This window comes from Carassius carassius, chromosome 42, assembly GCF_963082965.1.
Source record: "Carassius carassius chromosome 42, fCarCar2.1, whole genome shotgun sequence".
In the NCBI taxonomy this organism is placed as follows: Eukaryota; Metazoa; Chordata; class Actinopteri; order Cypriniformes; family Cyprinidae; genus Carassius; species Carassius carassius.
Window position 1 is genome coordinate 14,505,843 of NC_081796.1, and position 17,796 is coordinate 14,523,638.

Consider the following 17,796-nt stretch of genomic DNA (forward strand, 5'->3'; position numbering starts at 1 on the left):
GGACCCACACAGACTGCAGAATGAGCACCCCCTGCTGGCCTCACTAACACCTCTTCCAGCAGCAACCTAGTATTCCCAGGAGGTCTCCCATCCCGTCCTAAGTCTATGCTGACTCAGCAACCCGCGAAGCCTCCATCTGCTGCCCCTGACGTTCAGCCTGCTAAGACTCAGCAGACACGAGGGAGCTCCCGCTCAGCTAGACCTTACCCTCTTTTCTAAGCACCAGGGACAACAAACTAAGATAGCGTTGGACCTGGTGCTTCAGGCATCTTTCTGATCTGCGAGACAGGAAGAGGATGGGGCCAAGTCTTGCTGCAGCCGGACCACCCTCCATGCAGCCTCTCTTAAACCTCTTGGCACCCCATTCAACCCTGGGTGCAGAGGGAAATGTGTTTGTTGCAAACACCAGGTCTGTTCAAGTACTGAAGCAACCAACCGATGTTTCAGTGGGAAAAATAAAATACAAACATTTTCAAAAAGAGTTTAAAATTCCTCTTCCATTTCTTCCCCCTTGTGGCCAGTCACTGGTTCAGGATGAACCAGGCCTGCATAACAGCACAGGTCCCTTGGAAGAACTATCGCTGGATGTACCAGGCCATGGCCATGGGAATGGTTTGCAGGAGGAAAGCTGTCATGACAGATCCCTCCAACACAGATTGGGGGGCATTGTGCAAGGGCATACCGACTTTCAGCCATTGGTTGAAAGCGGGAAAAGGGTTTCACATCAACTGCTTAGAAATGCTAGTAGTGTGTCAAGCCTATCAGTTCTTCTTTCCAGTCCTAAAGGGACACCATGTGCTAATTCGATCGGACAACATGTCGGTGGTGTCATAAATTGCCTCTCCTCAAAGTGCCTCTACATTCTGGTAGAGTGCCTTCTGGAATGGGCTAAACTCAACTTGCACTCGTTGAGAGCGGTGCATATGCCGGGCAAATGATTCAAGGAGCAGACATGTTATCAAGGAGCAATGTCCCCTCCGGGGAGTGGACACTCCATCCACAGACGGTTCAGAGAATCTAGGAAATCTTTGGCAAGGCCAAAGCAAATCTTCTTCAGCACCATAATTGATGAATGTCTAAAATATAAAAATAAGGAGAAACCTAAGAAGTCCTGATGCTCGGCCCGCATCTGAGTTGACATGAAATCTATCCTGAAGCCTGAAGCCTGAAGCCTGGACCTAGGGGCATAAAGAAGTCGGGCCCTGTCAGACTCGGGCTGAAATGCAGGGCTCGGCTGTACAAGTGGAGAAGGTAATGTTATGTAGACCCCAGCCTTATAGCCTGGGTCTCGTTATTGGCTCATGCTTCTTAGGAACCCTTGTTACAGGCACTCCCAGGCTGGGATCACAGAGTAATCTCTGCACATTTTGGTGGGCTAAATTGCCATTTGTTCGAACAGCTACATAAATGCTATTCCTCAAGTTTGAAAAAGTTTAAGTTTAAAGTTAAGCATTACATGGAAGACTGACAGCCTCTCAGAATTCACCTTCCTTTAACCTCGGTTATGTCTTAAAATGCAACCTGAAACTGGCAGGCATCAGCAGGGGTAAGACAGGTTTTGGTTCATAAGGTTTTTGAGACAGTATTTTTCAATATATCTCACAAACTAAGCTTTTCGTTCTCTCAGTCAACATTGATGTCTTGAAGACATATGCTGTTTTGTTGTATTTAACATAAGTAAATCTAATCTTATTGACGAGAATATATATTTATCTATCAATACACTACATATGTTCATATTTTAGGAAGGGATTTATTTTGAGGTTGACTATATGAAAATTTACTCCAAAAAGTTCACCAAACAAAAATTTTAGCAGACAAACTCCTTTAAAGGGATAGTTTAACCAAAAATGGAATGCTGTCATTATTTACTCACCATCTGTTGTTCTGTTGTGTTCTTCTGGTGGACACAAAATAAGTTATTTTGAAGAATGTTCCTAACCAGACAATTGCTGGTAGCCTTGACTTTCACAGTATGGGAAAAAAAAATAATAATATTGAAGTCAGTAGGGACATTCTTCAAAAACTGTGTGTGTGTGTTCAATAAAATAAAAAATCATACAGGTAAGGAACAACATAAGGGTGAGCAAATGATCACAAAAATGTCACTTTAGAGTAAACTATGCCTTAAAAAGGTACAGTTGCAAAAATGGCGCAAAAGTTTTGATGACTCATCCTGCACTCCCTTATTTTGTCCAATCAAATGTTCTCAAGAATTATAATTTCCCAGCTATAGCATGTCATGTTCGTAGTTAAAACCCTTAACTGTTAACATAAACATAGTACAGAAAAAATTTCCTCATATATTTTCGCACATGAGCTAAAGCAACTGAACTCTGCAGTTGTGGTGTTGCATACAGTAAGATAAGCCCTTATTTACATAATTGCCATTTTGTCATTAGTCATCCCTAAAATAACCAATTGGTGTGCTGAATTTTGAGTGATTTAGACGTTAAAAATATTAAACTGGTTTGGCAAAGTCTTGCAGCATCTTTTGAAATATAACAAAAAGATCCCTAATAGGATTAGCGTGTATAAATTTACATTCAAATCCCTCTGACAGTGCCTTGTTGAAGTGAAACTATGGAGAAAAAGCTTTGCTGGTTGTTACAAAGTGGTGAATGCTAATTCATTAACCACACTTTTTAAAAGGCTTTTTTAAGTTTTGATGAGTAAATTCTTCGATTGGTGTTTTTTTTTGGACAGTTGCGCATGGTAATGATAATAAACTGCTCCATAAATCACAGTGAGTATCTTTCCATAAATAAGGTCCAGTGCAATATATAAAGTGTCTTGAAGAGGTTTTCCTGGGGAACTTCCAATTTGAGAAGCACTATCAACACTCGACAAAAACAATCTGGACTCTCTTGTGCTTTCCTGTCAGATATTGGCTGATAGTGATGAAAAGGATCTGTTTTTTTTTTTTTTTTGCTCTCTGTCTAAAGAAATAAACCAAGTCCTGAGGCCACTTTTACATTTTATACAGCTATTGCCGTGAGACAAATCTGATTGAGTGTTCATAACTGCTGGAAGTTTCCAATAAAACTAACCTACAGGAGTTCTACTGTTGCTACACTGATCGCATACTTTGATATGTCTGTGACATTTATGGTACTATTCTTACTATTTGTCCTTAAAACATAAGATATACAGAAATTGAGCTTTAAAGGAATAGTTCAATCCAAAATAAAACTGTACTCACCCTAAGTTCATCTAAGTTGTAGATGAGTTAGTTTTTTCAGATGAGTGCCATCAGAATGAGAGTTTAAACAGCTGATAAAAATAAATAAAAAATAATCACAATATTTGTTTATTTGTTTGGACTGTTTTATTCAATAAGGCTTTGCTTTCATCAGATATCATTGTGGACAAAAGTCTGGATTTACTGTTTCTCACTGAAACTGGTCACAAACCGGTTGACAACCTGCTTTTTAACCAGCTGATTCCAGCAGGTTTTTGACTTCCTGCAGCCTTCTCACAGATGTGGGGGTATTATTGTGGTTTACAACCTGCAATGCAAATTGTACCCTTTTGTTTATACCTCTGTTTATTCTACTCATTCTACTGCTATTTCTTCGATCTATAGACCTCCAAAATCAAATGCAGAATTTCTGTCAGAATTTGCTGATTTGCTGACAATGTTGTGCATTACGTTTTGAGAGAAATCTGATTCTCAATGATCTTAACTCTTTCCCCGCCATTGGCGAGTTATCTCGTCATTTGGAAGACAACGTTTCCCGCCACTGACACATTTTTATGGCTTTTCTTGTTTTAATTGTTATACACTCGCGGGCGCTACTACAAATCTTCAGAATGAGTTTGAAACCTTCCAAACAAAAACACACAAGGAACAGGATGGAGAAATGAGCGATCTCTTATGTAAACAGATGCATATTAAAAATAGCACGATCATCAGCAATAGACAGCATATAAATCAAAACTGCATAATTTTACAGAGTAAAATGTTGATCCAGGAAGTGGTATATGTCTGTGCAAGCTTTGGAGGTATTGATGGAAGCAATTTACTGGATTTATGCTTTGATAATCATACTGAATAACTAACTTTTGTTTAAAAGTAGAGGCTCTGATCTTTATTTTTGTGTATTGTATATTCAAATATTCAAATATTCCATCAAATTTGAGTGAAAATCATCAAAATCGCTGGCAGTGGCTAGCAACTTTTTTCAAAAAGACTCGCAGGCAAAGAGTTTACATACATGTTGATCAGAAAGACTGTGCTCTGGCCAAGGACTTTTTATCTATGTTGGACTGTACCATATTCTTTAAGGCCTGTTGCACATACTTTCTCTTTCCGTAAATGCAATCAATTGACCCTGTGGCTTTTGTTAATTAGATCAATGCATGCCTGGATGATTTGTCTTCTGTCCCTTCTGAGCATAAAATTATTTGACTTAATAATGCTTTTGCTGCCCATTTGGACATGTTTGCACCTATTAAAACACGCAATGTCTCTTTTGTACATACAGCTCCTTTGTATAATGACAATTTGCATTCAAAGAAGGTGGAATTTCGCTTGTCAGATTTTATAAACCCTGGAAAACCTGTTTGGACCAATATAAAACAGAAATTGACACAGAAAGGTCTTTATGTTTTTCTCAGATTATTTAATGGCTTTTGAATGTAGATGGTGTGAATACTGTGTCAGTTCAGACATGCAATAATTTTCTTAAATTCTTCAGTTTAAAAAAAATATAACATTCGCAAAGATATTATTAGTTCTCTTAGTTCTCCTCGTGTTTTTACAGTTAATCTACCAAGTTTTTTTCTGGTACATCCTTCTCTATTTTTTCCTTAGTCAATACTTGATCCCCAGCACAGGGGCACTGCACAAGATCCCGGGCCCTATGCATAGGCAGTGATGATGTGATGATACTCAGATTTATATACATTCTCAACCTGGTCAATTTTTTGCTTTACAAGACATTTATTGATGGACTGGAGTCGTGTGGAATACTGGTGTATTATTGTGATGTTTTTATCAGCAGTTTAGGATATCAATATGATGGCACCCATTCACTGCAGAGGAGAGCAAGCAATGTAATGCTAAATTTATCCTAATAGAGATTCCAATAAGGACACAAGCTCATCTATATCTTAGATGGACTGAGGGTACATTCTCAGCACATTTTTATTTGGGGGTAAGCTATTATTTTATGTTCTCTTCATGAAAAACCCACATTCAATCACAACCCTTTTTCTGAGCGTCAGCATAGTGCGTTTATCACGCTAAAGATTAATACGTTCACTTTTTTTCAGAGTTTGCTTCTCAGAGTTGCGTTTTAATGGAGTGGCATCATTAGCTCTGTTAAAGCAGCTGCTACTGAGTAGGAGGACTGTTGGGGCAGGGCAGACTGCTTTTTAACTGTCAACATCAATACGCTCTTAGTTGTTAGACAGCCTATTTAGGTCGCAGATACACTTAAGAACCATCATATGAGCCTAAATCCATATCTTGACAATTTTTATGAAAAACTATGCAAGCATTTCTGAATTCCTAAAGTGATCATTTTGATCATTAAAAAGGTGCAATTTCTTAAAATAATTTTATGAGTGACTCTTAACAATGTACAAAAGCCTTTGATTTTGTGCTGACTTTCGTGTTCTATAAAGATCAGCTGTCAGCTGATCAGCAGTGTACTTCACATTAGCATGCTTAAAGGAGACTGATGATCTGACAGCATGTGTTTAATGGGATTATAGCATCAGGGAAAGGAATATTAATGCATATGTGCAGTACAAAAATTGTTTTGCATAATCATAACTTTGAAGATGTATAAATTCAAATATGGTAATGAGGAAACTATGTATTGGCACTTTCAATGCAGCTGGAACTGATGCCTATCAGTCTGCTGGTATGAAATTGAGGTTGCCAAAGTATTTTGATGACCATGCAGCTACTTTAGGTAACAGAAAGAGTCTGGCATTTATTGCATATACTTCATATATATAGACACAAGTCAGGAGCTGATCACCCCTTGCTGCATCACCTGGGCGAGAGTGTATGATGATAGACCCAAAACACCCGATGACCCCAGGTAACATCATTGATGATGTGGTGCACCTGGAAGGTGTATGTCAAATAATTTATGCAGAATCACATTTGTTTGGGTTTTATTTAATGAGTTTTTGTTATCAGTCATGTACATTGGAGTGTTTTGGAGTAATTTAATAACATGTAAATTAAACATACAGTCATCTATTATCCCATAATGCTTTTTTTTGGCAGTTAAATACAATAAACTTTTATTATAATGTATGTTACCATTTCCAAAATAAATGTGTTCTTATTTTAAGCAAGATTGTGTTACATTTATGCTTCAACTGTTTAAATAAATAAATACATACATGTTTGCTCTGAAAACGACTAAATACTGTATGTTGTGATTTTGCTTTAAGTATTTTTAAAGCATGTTTAGCCTAGATACCCATAATAATAATAATAATAATAATAATAATAATAATAATAATAATAATAATAATAATAAAAAACACTGGCTGTTAATTTGGTTTCCCATTTATATTTGGTATACTATTGTTCTTTTCAAGGATAATTTAGGAACAAAAAATAATAATTATTATTATTCCACACAACATTAGGCTAGGCTACTCTACGAACCAAACGTGTAAAACAAACTCATGTTAACAATTAACACTGCGCACAATGAGAATAGGAGATAGGCAAGAAAACAGCGCTGGTTCCTCCATTTTTAGATCGCATCAAGTTTATTGATGAATTAAGTTAACATTTTTAAAGCTAGATAAACAGGGTGATTTTTCCTGAAAGTGGCTAGCTGGCTCAAACGAGCCCCGTGAACCCTCGAATGAATTATAGTGTCTGCATGCTCCGCTACTTCACTCCAATTGTCCGCAAGCTGCAGATGTTCTTCGCCCAACCAGCACTGCAGGTGCAGTTAATGCCGGAGATGCTGATAGTAGTTCTGGCTAGATATCCATCTCTTTGCTTGTTTCTTTTTCTCACATAGAGCTTTTTTTCTGCTTACCTCCCAGATTTCGCTCTAGTGCTGCCGCGTGAGGTGTTGGATTCATTGGATCCCGCAGTCTGACCGGCTGTGCGGTGCGTCTTCAAGAGCATCATCAACAATATCTTTAGTGGATATATGTGACGAACAGTTCCGTGTGCTGCCGCATCATGTTGACATAACTCTGCTGAAGAACTAAAATTAATGAATGACCGCAGAGGAAGATGATATGACTTAACTCTTTGATGTGAAGGGAAGCAGGAAAGGGTTTTATACTGCATATACCGCCGAGGAAACGGGAATGAGGCTTTAAACACGTTTCTTGTCGCTGAGTTTTCTTGCTGAAGTTGGCTTTTCCCAACAGTGGAAAAATGAATTGGAATGGATATTCTTAGAAGTATTCCTTAGAGATGGATGAAAGATGTTTTAACCTTTCCCCTTTGTGAATCTTTTTCGTGAGTCTGGAAAGGTGGAGCGTTCAGGAAAATCTAATGACGGACCTATTAATCCATCAAAAGCACCAGAGGGGTTTGGAAACGTTTGGATGGAAATGTTTGCACCTTTTTCTGGTTTTATACGGAACTACTAATGCTTAGTTGTGGATGACTGCTGGAATCACCATTGTATTGATTGATATAGAGAAATTAATGCAGGGCTGTTGACACAATCGCTGTGAATTTCGCTTTTTTTCCCCCCGCAAATATCCATCTTTTCTTCAGAAAGTATTCCGATCTAAATGGAATTAGTTGAGAAAGCCCTTTGTGAAAGGAATAGACATGGTACATGGGAACAGGTTCCTTCACGGTGAGTCCAGCTGCCAGTTAACTTCACTCTCTTCTCCGTTTCATTTTACGCATGAGGTCTATTCGCATTTACCGGTCTTTCTCGCTTTCTTCCTTTAGGAACTTTCTGTGTGATTGTAAGCTGATTGAAATAATTTCATTTGATATACTTAGAGTGATATGCAACTGCATAATGACATTGCAGTCTATATCATATTTTTCCAGTTGTGTTGTTTTCTGCTGTAAAAAAAAAAAACAGCTTAAGGTGGTATCTGGTATCTACTGTAGCTGATCTAAGCTGATCATTAGCTGGTGCAACATTGGTTATTAGCTGGTCCAAGCTAGTGATGTGGTAGTCTACAAGCTGGTAAACCATCTTGGACCAGCAACAAACCATCTATGAGCTGTTCATACCAGATTTTTAAGCAGGTTTTTACATGGTAGTTTAAGCCTAAATGGTTAGAAGCTGGTTATTATCTAGTTCAAGTTGGTTGAACATTTTGGAAAAGCAACAGACTGGCTGCTAGATGGGCAAATGAGTTTAAGCTGGTTTGTAGCTAGTCAACCAACCAATGGCCAATTGTATTAGCCTACCATAATCCAAAACAGCTACCAGATAAAGGTGAAAGTGTAAAATCATCTGTTTCCCAATTTTACAGTACATCCACAATAAATGAGTCAATCAGGGAAATACATGCAAAATAAAGATGAAAAAAATTACAACAAATAGAACTAAAAGTACAACAAATTGTATCCATGTTTAGACCAAATTCCTTAAGGATACGATTTCAGATCTTGAGTTTCAGCCATTCCCAAAATGCATTTGCAAATATCCATTTTGTGATTTAGAGCAATGTGATTATATGTAGGAACGGCATCCTTCAGTCCAGCTTTATGTTCATAATGAGTCCACATGAGTCATGATGTTTTGATCTTAAATCTTTTGTCGCAGTTGTTGCAGGTCTTCTCATGCTTGGGTTGTCTGGGGCAACAAAGAAGGAAACAGGTAATGATGTTTTGTCACAGAATACCCACCCACTCTCCATCTCCATGTTTCATGGCAATCTCTGACATTTGACTGCTCTCTTTCAGTGAAAAACATTTCAGGAGTGCAGCCAGCAGGACAGTGTGGAACCTGGGTGAAAGAACCAGAGGGAGGCCTCTTCACCTCACCAAATTACCCAAACAAATATCCTCCAGAGCGAGAATGCATCTACATCATTGAAGGTAAAAAAACAACAGCCTTGTAACACAGACAAATCTGCCATATGACACTCGGATGGTGGGGGTTATTTTGAATTGTTCAGCAGGGCAGTGGCACTTGGAGTGAAGGTTGCAAGAGCAATCAGTTGATTATTAATCATATGCAGCACTATTATGATGCTGATAAGCACTAATGTTTCATTTGCATTCATAACAGAAGGATTTATAGATCAACAATCTCTCAATATTTGAACACTAATTTGATTAACGCAATTAGATTTCCACAAAAAATGGGGGTTGTCTTTCAGTCGCATCTGTTGGACTGCTAGCATGCTGTGCTGCTGCTAGCTAATAATCCAATTGTACCGAGAGGCTAATAGTTATTTTCTTGTATTCAGATGGTTTATATGTGATAATCTCTGTCATAATAAAATTACAAACAGTGCTAGCCAGATAAATAAACAATATATAAATTATATTAAAACAACAATCAAAATAAAACAATAAAAATGTAATTTTTTTGCATTTTGTGCATTTTAATGTTTTTGAAAGCCAAAAGCCTTCCAAATATATAGTAATACATTGTTAAATAACCCACTGAGTAATAATTCAAATAAAAATCAGTAGTTGATGCAATATCAAATATGTATTCATGTCGTCAATAATAAATTAACTGTAGTCTGATTACAAGTACTTTAAAATGTAGGCCTAATATAATTATTTACAAATAACTATTTTTTGGAATTTTTTTACACAATCCAGATTACATGTCATCAGTCACTACCCAGCGCTGATTATAAATATTATGAGATCTTATTAATAAATCCCACTATTTAACTCATGTGGTCTTCAAACCACAGAGCTTTTGTATTAGTATATTTTTTCATTCTTCCTTACAACATTTTAGTAATTTTGTGTGATTATCATGTTACAGTGGAAATAAATGCATATGAATCCAATCCATATCACCAAAACTTCCTTGTTATACTAATAATGGCAGACAAAACACAACTATTTTACGAGGTCAAGATTTACATATGAATGTGATTCATATAGAAATGTACAATATTTAAGAAAAAAAAAACTTAATCACAATTGCCATGAGAGTGTATTGTACAGTACATATGACATCATCAATCATAAATTACAGATGTCAGTCTTGATTTATGTTTTTTTTTTTCTCCTTTTTCAGCTCCCCCGAGACAATGCATTGATCTTTTCTTTGATGAAAAGTATTCAATAGAGCCTTCATGGGAATGTAAATTTGACCATATTGAAGTCCGAGATGGGCCCTTTGGCTTTTCTCCAATAATTGGACGCTACTGCGGCCAACAGAACCCTCCATATATCAGATCAAGCGGCCGTTATCTATGGATAAAATTTGTTGCGGATGGTGAATTAGAAGGGATGGGATTTTCTGCAAGCTACAATTTCACAGCAGGTACATACAGTTTTATGCTCCCTTTATGCAGTGTCAGTAACATTTACGTTTATGACAGATTGTTTAATTTTTAAACCAGTGAGTTTTTGGCTTTTGCTGATGCTCTTTTAGAGATCTAGATCCGGTTATAACTCACTAACCTCAGGATATTGTTATCCTCTGCAACTTGAATTCATGATGCAATGAGTAACTACTCTTCAAAATCCATGCTGCTGATTCATATAGCGATTATTTTGAGTCCATGTTGGTTCTGTCAATGATCCAAATATGCAGTTGAGCTTATTAATCATATTCTATTGCAGTAATAAAGAGGCTGTATGTCCCAGTTTGTCTAAAACCTTTTTAAATTGTTTACTTTGATCAATTCTTAGTACCACAATGAATGCTGACAATCTTACCAGGATCATATTTAGATGTTAAAGTTTGCCAATAAGATACTAAATGGTAACAACAACATCATTCCGCAAATAGTTGATTTCAATTACCTGTAATGGAATCATTTGAAAATATGTAGCACATCGCACAATGGTTGTTTTTATCAGACGTCTCATTCTCAGTGCACTATTAAACTTCAATGCTTTCTGCTCTTTTGCCTTGATTTATAATTTAATCTCTGAAGTGAGTCTGAACGGCAAGTAATATTGTGCCTGAGTTCAAGAGAGCTGTTTGTGTAAATTTTGTGCAAACTGAGCAGTGAAAGAAATTGTGTGAAGAATGCCAAAAGCAATATTTGAATAAAGCTACAACTAAAGTTGTAAATGCAGAAAAATGTCACTGAACTGTCAAGCTTTAAGGGCCTTGCAGAAGAATTGCACAGCTGTGGTACTGAGTACAAGAAAAAGTAGTACAGAATTGAAGGTAGCACTGATTTAGAGTAATACTGTATCTGAGAAATGAGTTATGAGCCGAGGCTTTTTTTCCATCCTATTGTGAGTCAGGAGGAAATTCTTTTGCCAAGTTTGGAGAAACTGTTCAGCGTGTATGGACTCACGCTTCACAACTTAACAGGGAAGAAACACAGCTTCCTCTTAGTCTTGGGTTGTCTTGAGTTGCTTAGTCTTGATAAGGAATACCAGTGGCATATAATTTACATAATTAAGGAGATAAAAGTCCCTGAATTCACTTCCCTTGATGTTCCCCCCCAAAAAGTGGAGAGCACATCTGCTGTGCTGTAGCCAATGGTAACACATGCTAATGCAGAAGGTACACCAGATGAATGAAAAGCAGGGGATGAGGAAGGCTAAAATTGCATATATTCATCTTCCCTTTTCACATTTTTTTGTTACAGAAAAGAACATCACTGTGTTTAACTGAAAATGTATGCTGCTTTTTATCACAAAACGGCCCATCAATCAAAATTGTGCCCATCTGCAGTGTGAGAGAGGAGGAATTTTTTCTACATTCGTCATGCTGGGGCTCCGGGCGGCATAAGTTCTGAAATTTCCTGCATAAGACCTCATTAACTTGCTTGCTTCAGTCATATCAAATCGAATACATCAGTGGAAGTGCAACTGAATTACAGATCTGACCTCAAGACATTATTTTAGTGTGGAGCCATGTGATCAAAATAATATATTCGTGAAAATACATTGGAATTTCAGTGAGATTTGACGCCTGGGCAAGTCAAAGTTTTAGAAACTGAATAAATGTTTAAAAAATACCATAATACCAAAATGTTTTTCATGACATTTGTTTCCATAACTGTTCTCACAGTTTCTTCTGACAATACGGATTAAACACGAAAAAAAAAAAAAAAAAAACTGAAAGTGCCTGGCATTATTTATTATTCAGAGTGGAAACTTTAAAGTGACCAGTGACGTCAAATCCTGAGCTAATGACAAATTCTTTAATTAATGAATCAAAAACACACAGAATGACCAGTGAAGTCCAGTTCTCAAGCAACTGATTTTGAGTCAGGATTGTCTAGTTTGTCAGAAAAGTATAGGTTGGCTGTTGAAGTCCAATTCTCAAGCGATTAACTTTTATATGAGATGACTTATACTGTCTTTTTATGCGTTGTGCCGCGTAAGCATAAAACTATGTCTGCATTTGTGATAGGAGAAATGACAACAACAAGCTCTACTCTACACTGCTCAAAACTCACGTTTGAATCATCAGTACCAAATTCTTTAAATATGAAAACATACTGAGTCCAAACAGCTGGCATTGTAGGCTACTTTCCAAGGTTCAGGAAACAGTCCTCCAAAAAAAGTTGAACACACAAGTCTGTTTAGTTTGAAGTCTTCTGGAACTAGGGGTGTCCCCGACTAAAGATTTTCATAGTCGAATTTTCGAATCTTGCTGATATTCGACTGATAGTCGAATCATATGTTTGGGGGCGGGGCAAAATCCATTGAGTCAATGTTTCCATTAAGCCATATTTACTGATGTTAAAACACAGGGAAAATGTGTAACACATGCCTCGCAGATACAAACGGGGTAAATAATGTTTTATGTTTTGATTAAAACATAGTTAAAACTAAACATCAGCGAAACCCTAACAATTAACAATTTTTACAATAGTGCTCTTATTATAAAGTTGGCCTATATGGCAGTAGTTATTAATGTTCTGCATTTCTGTTTTGAGCTGCGCGCGCTGCAGATGACCAGTAGAGTGACACATTTGATAGCAAGTTTTTAACCAATGGGATTCAACTCATAATTTCATATAGAATAGGCTTTGTTATTTATTCAACATAATGTTAATATTAGGACTATCTGCAAAAAGAGCCCGAATGCAAATGAACATATCTGCACAGCTCTCTATGCAAACTCCATTTGTGGACGCGTTCTTCATGAAACAATGTGCAGAAGCACAGCAGCTAAACTCTTATGCTGCATTCACACCAAATGCGAATAGAGCGTCTGGTGCAAATTATTTCAATGTTAAGTCAATGTAAAGACGCACTTACGCGCGTCTGGAGGTCTCACGGCGCGAATGAGGCGTTTAGCGCTGCGCGGTAGACGTGAATTCACCTCATTCGCAAGTCTAGTTAGTGCGAAACGGCACGAATTGAGCGTCTAGCGAGAAACGCGATTTAGGCGGGAGTGGTGCTTTTGTGCATTTACACGGTTGACGCCAATTCCCGCCACGTTAACCAATCAGGAGCCTGCTCAGGACTCACTCATTCAACATGGAGGAACGACTGATGTTGTCAGTGAGTAGTCAACCGAAGCTATATGACACAAGTATCACACAAAAGTTCATATTTGAGGAATAAAAAGGACAGCGCTTGGAAGAGTGTGTTGTAAATACACATTTAACTTTTGAGTAACGTACATGTTTATCGACCCGCTGCCTTCCCGCCGTTTTTTAGAACTAATATAGCCTACAGCTACTTTTCGCTAACAAGATAATATATTTATTCAGAGGACGTGAGCAGGAAAAAGTGGAAAACCCACGAGTGCTTGATCAACATCAGCCATCTTGCAAACAGACAACTGCCTAGAACTTGCCCCTCCCACAAGAAGCGGATTTTGCATCGGACGCTCGTCAAATTCCCTTCAAACTCTTGCTTTCTACACGTGTCTATTTCGCTCTAGACGCGCGAATGCTTTCAAAATGTTCAAGCGGCAAACTAGACACGGTAAACGCGAATTTGACGCTATATTTGCGTTAGGTGTGAACGCAGCATAAAGATTCACAGCGTTTTATGATGCTGTGTTCACACCAGATGCGACTTGCACGAATAAATCGCGCTATTCGCGCGTAGTTGGACACTTGAAAATTTTGAGTTCATACGATTCATTCGCTTCATTCGGATGTGAAATTAACTTCACAACAGACGCGAATTCACGTCGTGGGGGGTCTTCTGCCAGTTGAGTTCACGCAGCATTTTCAACCCCCATTTTCAACCACATAATTTTCATAATATTAATGTTATCATGTCATGAAATGTAGTTTTAAAAGTATAGTTCATGCGAGAATGTAGTTGTTTTAATACTCCGATATGCGGTTTATTTATAAAGACGTCTATTTAAGCGTCTATTTAAAAATGTGTTTCGCCGATTTTCGGAGATGAGCTCCAGCGGGAGCTCAGTGCTCATGTATCCGCCGAGAGCAGTCTCACCTCGGCTAGACCTGAAATGTGCCGCTGGCTCTGATGTCTCTTTAGTGTTCAAGATAAAAAATAACTTGTTTGGGTTGAATCTAATCTTTGGTCTTTATTCAATTCATCTATTAATATCTTATATATACAAGCAAGATCCTTTTTATTCCTGTATCTGTAAAGGTATGAAGAATCATACAGCTCTGGGTATGCACATACAGCGATGATAAATTTGTCCTCCATTGTTTTTTTGGATTTTCCCTCCGCTCGCTACATTGTAATCACGTCACTATTAGAGCAAGCTCCTGATTGGTTAACGCGGTGCAAAATTTCACCAAAGATCAGATTTTTCAACCGCAGGTTGTCTATAGCGTCTTTGCATTGACTTAACATTGAAATTTCTTGTGCCAGACGCTCTATTCGCGTCTGGTGTGAACGCACCATTATAATGGTCTTCTCATTATAATGGTATGGATGTGACAGTCCAGTCATAGTTATTACTATTCTGCATTGTAGTTTAAGCTGCTCGCACTGTGCGCTGAAGAGATTTCACTGTAGTACTTCAATGGAGCGCTTGACTGAACCAAACATATTACATATCAGGTAAATAATATATCCACGATATATATACACCGGCTAAAATGTTTTGAAAACACTTGAACCCTACCTGATCGAAAAAATCCAGTCTCTGTCTGTGTCAGTTTGAGTCTTGGTAAAGTTTGAAATCCCTGCCGCCAAGATGCTCCTCTGTCGGTCACGGATTATGGAGAGTAAAACATAAATCTATAGTGGTGGTTGGATTTATTCACGCACTTTAAAATATTAATTTGAAGCTTATTTTCAGATTCTTATTCATGGCTTTATCATAATAGACTGCATATTAACTTATTGGGAGAAAACCGCGAGTTCTATGTGAAATCAGATATTTGAGCTCCCCCATATAGTCAGAATGGCATAATCAATAACACCTGCGAATATTCGACTGTGAGATTGGTAGTCGAATCAGGCTCCTCGAATCGAAGCATCGGATCGTCGACTATTCGGGGTCACCCCTATCTGGAACAGTGTTGTAAATACAACTTCACCACTGATTTCTAGCTGTGTCCTCTTTTGGAAGGCCAAACAAAGTATTTTCACTTTTGCAACGAAACACAGTGTCTCCACAACATGGCGGCGGTAGCAACAATACTACAGTGAGAATCAAAGTTACACCTTCTTTCTTTGCGTAAAAATTTGGGCATTGTTATGCAAATCTTCCCCCACAGTGACGTAGAGATGTGGGCGTGTTTAAATTAGGCGTTTTAGGGAGGTGTGGACGAGTCTCAACTTTTAAATAGAATATCTCTTTGAGGCTTTAATCTTTGCAACTTTAGTGATCTTATCTATTCACGAACAGCTTGAAACACTCTAAAGAGAAAGGGAAACTTAAAATTGGATTTTCAGTTTCTAATTTTGTGGTCTGTAAAAGAAAGCATTAGAAGAACATCAGAGTAAGTAAATAATGACTGAATTTTCATTTTTGGGGTAAATATCTCATTAAGATTTTTCAAAAGAATAGTTAGTGTTACCAGACTTGTTTAGACGAATCTGAAACCTTAAATTTCTCACAATTCCCATCTGTAACTGAGTTTTCTAAAATCTTTAATAAGCCATTGAAACTTATATTATGAAAACAGATTTTATGATTATACTCAAATTGAAAGCAATTCATTTAAATTTGTCTTTGTGACTCTCTAAAATAAGGAAAATGAATTATTCAGAAAGTGTGGGAATGCTATGGTCCGTGTATCATCCGATCATTCAATTATTCCATTTAATCTGGCAAACCAAAAACGAAATAACGAATCAATATTTTGTTTTTCTGTTTTTCTGTATGAACCAAATATGAAAAACTGATGTTTGTTTCATTTTTTTCAGCTCGTTGTCTCATTTTTTCTTTATTTGTTGTAACAATTTCCCACGGTGCCGTCCTGCTTGCTTTGCGCATGCGCAGTGGATAGTTTCAAAGGAGTAGGTCGCTGAGCGCCAAAAGCGGAGTGTCCGGGGTCAGGGTATATTCTGGCAAACCGTTTACCAATCACGTTTCTCAATCGGCAAAGCAATCTGTGGTACACGCCACTACCAACACACGATGGGTAACTCGCGAAGCACAAAGTTCCTCCGTGTTTTCTCAGCACTATATCATAGAAAATATGAGGTTTGAGAAGTAATAGGCGGGGCAACATTTAAAATATTTCAAAGTTAAAGTTCATGCAAACAGATTTTAATAGACAAGTTTCAGTCAAATATTTATGTTTTATGCCTATAAGAAAACCGAGTGTTAAAGCAGAGCGCAAACAATTATATCTGGAACATTATATACTGTAGACTATCCAATATGCGCTCACTTCCGCGTATCCCTGGCGGGGATAAAGAACACGTTTTTTTTTAACGATCACAGGCATAGTTACAGTATGTCCAATAACAATACAACACGCTATAATGAAAATCAGAGATGGTTTAAATGTCCTTTGAAATCACGCTAACCACTTGTTTTTGGTATGTGGGCATTTTAAGTAGATCATTAATTATTAAATACTATCTATCTATCTATCTATCTATCTATCTATCTATCTATCTATCTATCTATCTATCTATCTATCTATCTATCTATCTATTTATCTATCTATCTATCTATCTATCTATCTATCAACACACATCCATAAATACATACACATATACAATACAAATAAGTAAAAAAAAAAACAAATAGAAAGAATTGAAGAAGAATACAGAAAGCTAGTGTTGGATGAAAACTAGCAGTTAGAATAAATAAATAAAAGTTAGATAAAATATAATTAGAATAGACAGTGCTAGAGTTCGAGGGTCAAAGATGAAAGAGATGTGTTTTTAGATGTTTCTTGAAGATGCATGTACTGCATGTAATATATATTTAGCTTTGCAATATAACAATTTTAAAGGTAACAATGTAATTGAAATTTAAGATCTAGTAGCAATACACACTTACAAACAGTTCTAGTGCACATGTAAACAAATACTGTATGCACAGAACTACGAAGTTACATATTTACATTATTTTACAGTTACATTGCAATCTGTACAAATAAAACAAATTAATTTATTCCTTGTGTTATGTCTTAACCTAGCATCAGCTTATCTACTGCTGTGTGCCATTCTTCAGTTATCAATTATTGATGTAGTATCAGGGTTAAAGTAACTATACACTTAGTAGGCCTACTGTAAATCCATGGCTTTATCAGATCTCGTCTGAATTGGCGACAAGTGAGCAGAATTCTGCAAGTGAAAAATTATATTCAGTA

General features: G+C 37.2%; 1 protein-coding gene across 4 annotated transcripts in view; it reads left to right on the plus strand.

Moving 5' to 3' along the window:
• The first annotated feature begins 6,654 nt into the window (after positions 1-6,654).
• LOC132124035 (neuropilin and tolloid-like protein 1) overlaps positions 6,655-17,796 on the plus strand; it is a 110,206-nt gene continuing 99,064 nt past the window's right edge. Inside the window, exons 1-5 of one of the 4 annotated variants that reach the window (XM_059534770.1) lie at positions 6,655-7,805; positions 8,736-8,789; positions 8,876-9,010; positions 10,179-10,427; positions 11,716-12,310. In XM_059534770.1, the coding sequence (XP_059390753.1) occupies positions 7,778-7,805; positions 8,736-8,789; positions 8,876-9,010; positions 10,179-10,427; positions 11,716-11,741 (492 nt within the window). In that variant the 5' untranslated portion in view covers positions 6,655-7,777 and the 3' untranslated portion in view covers positions 11,742-12,310. Of the gene's footprint in view, positions 7,806-8,735; positions 8,790-8,875; positions 9,011-10,178; positions 10,428-11,715; positions 12,311-17,796 lie in introns of those variants that run through there. The other 3 variants (XM_059534771.1, XM_059534772.1, XM_059534768.1) reach the window with 3 other exon arrangements.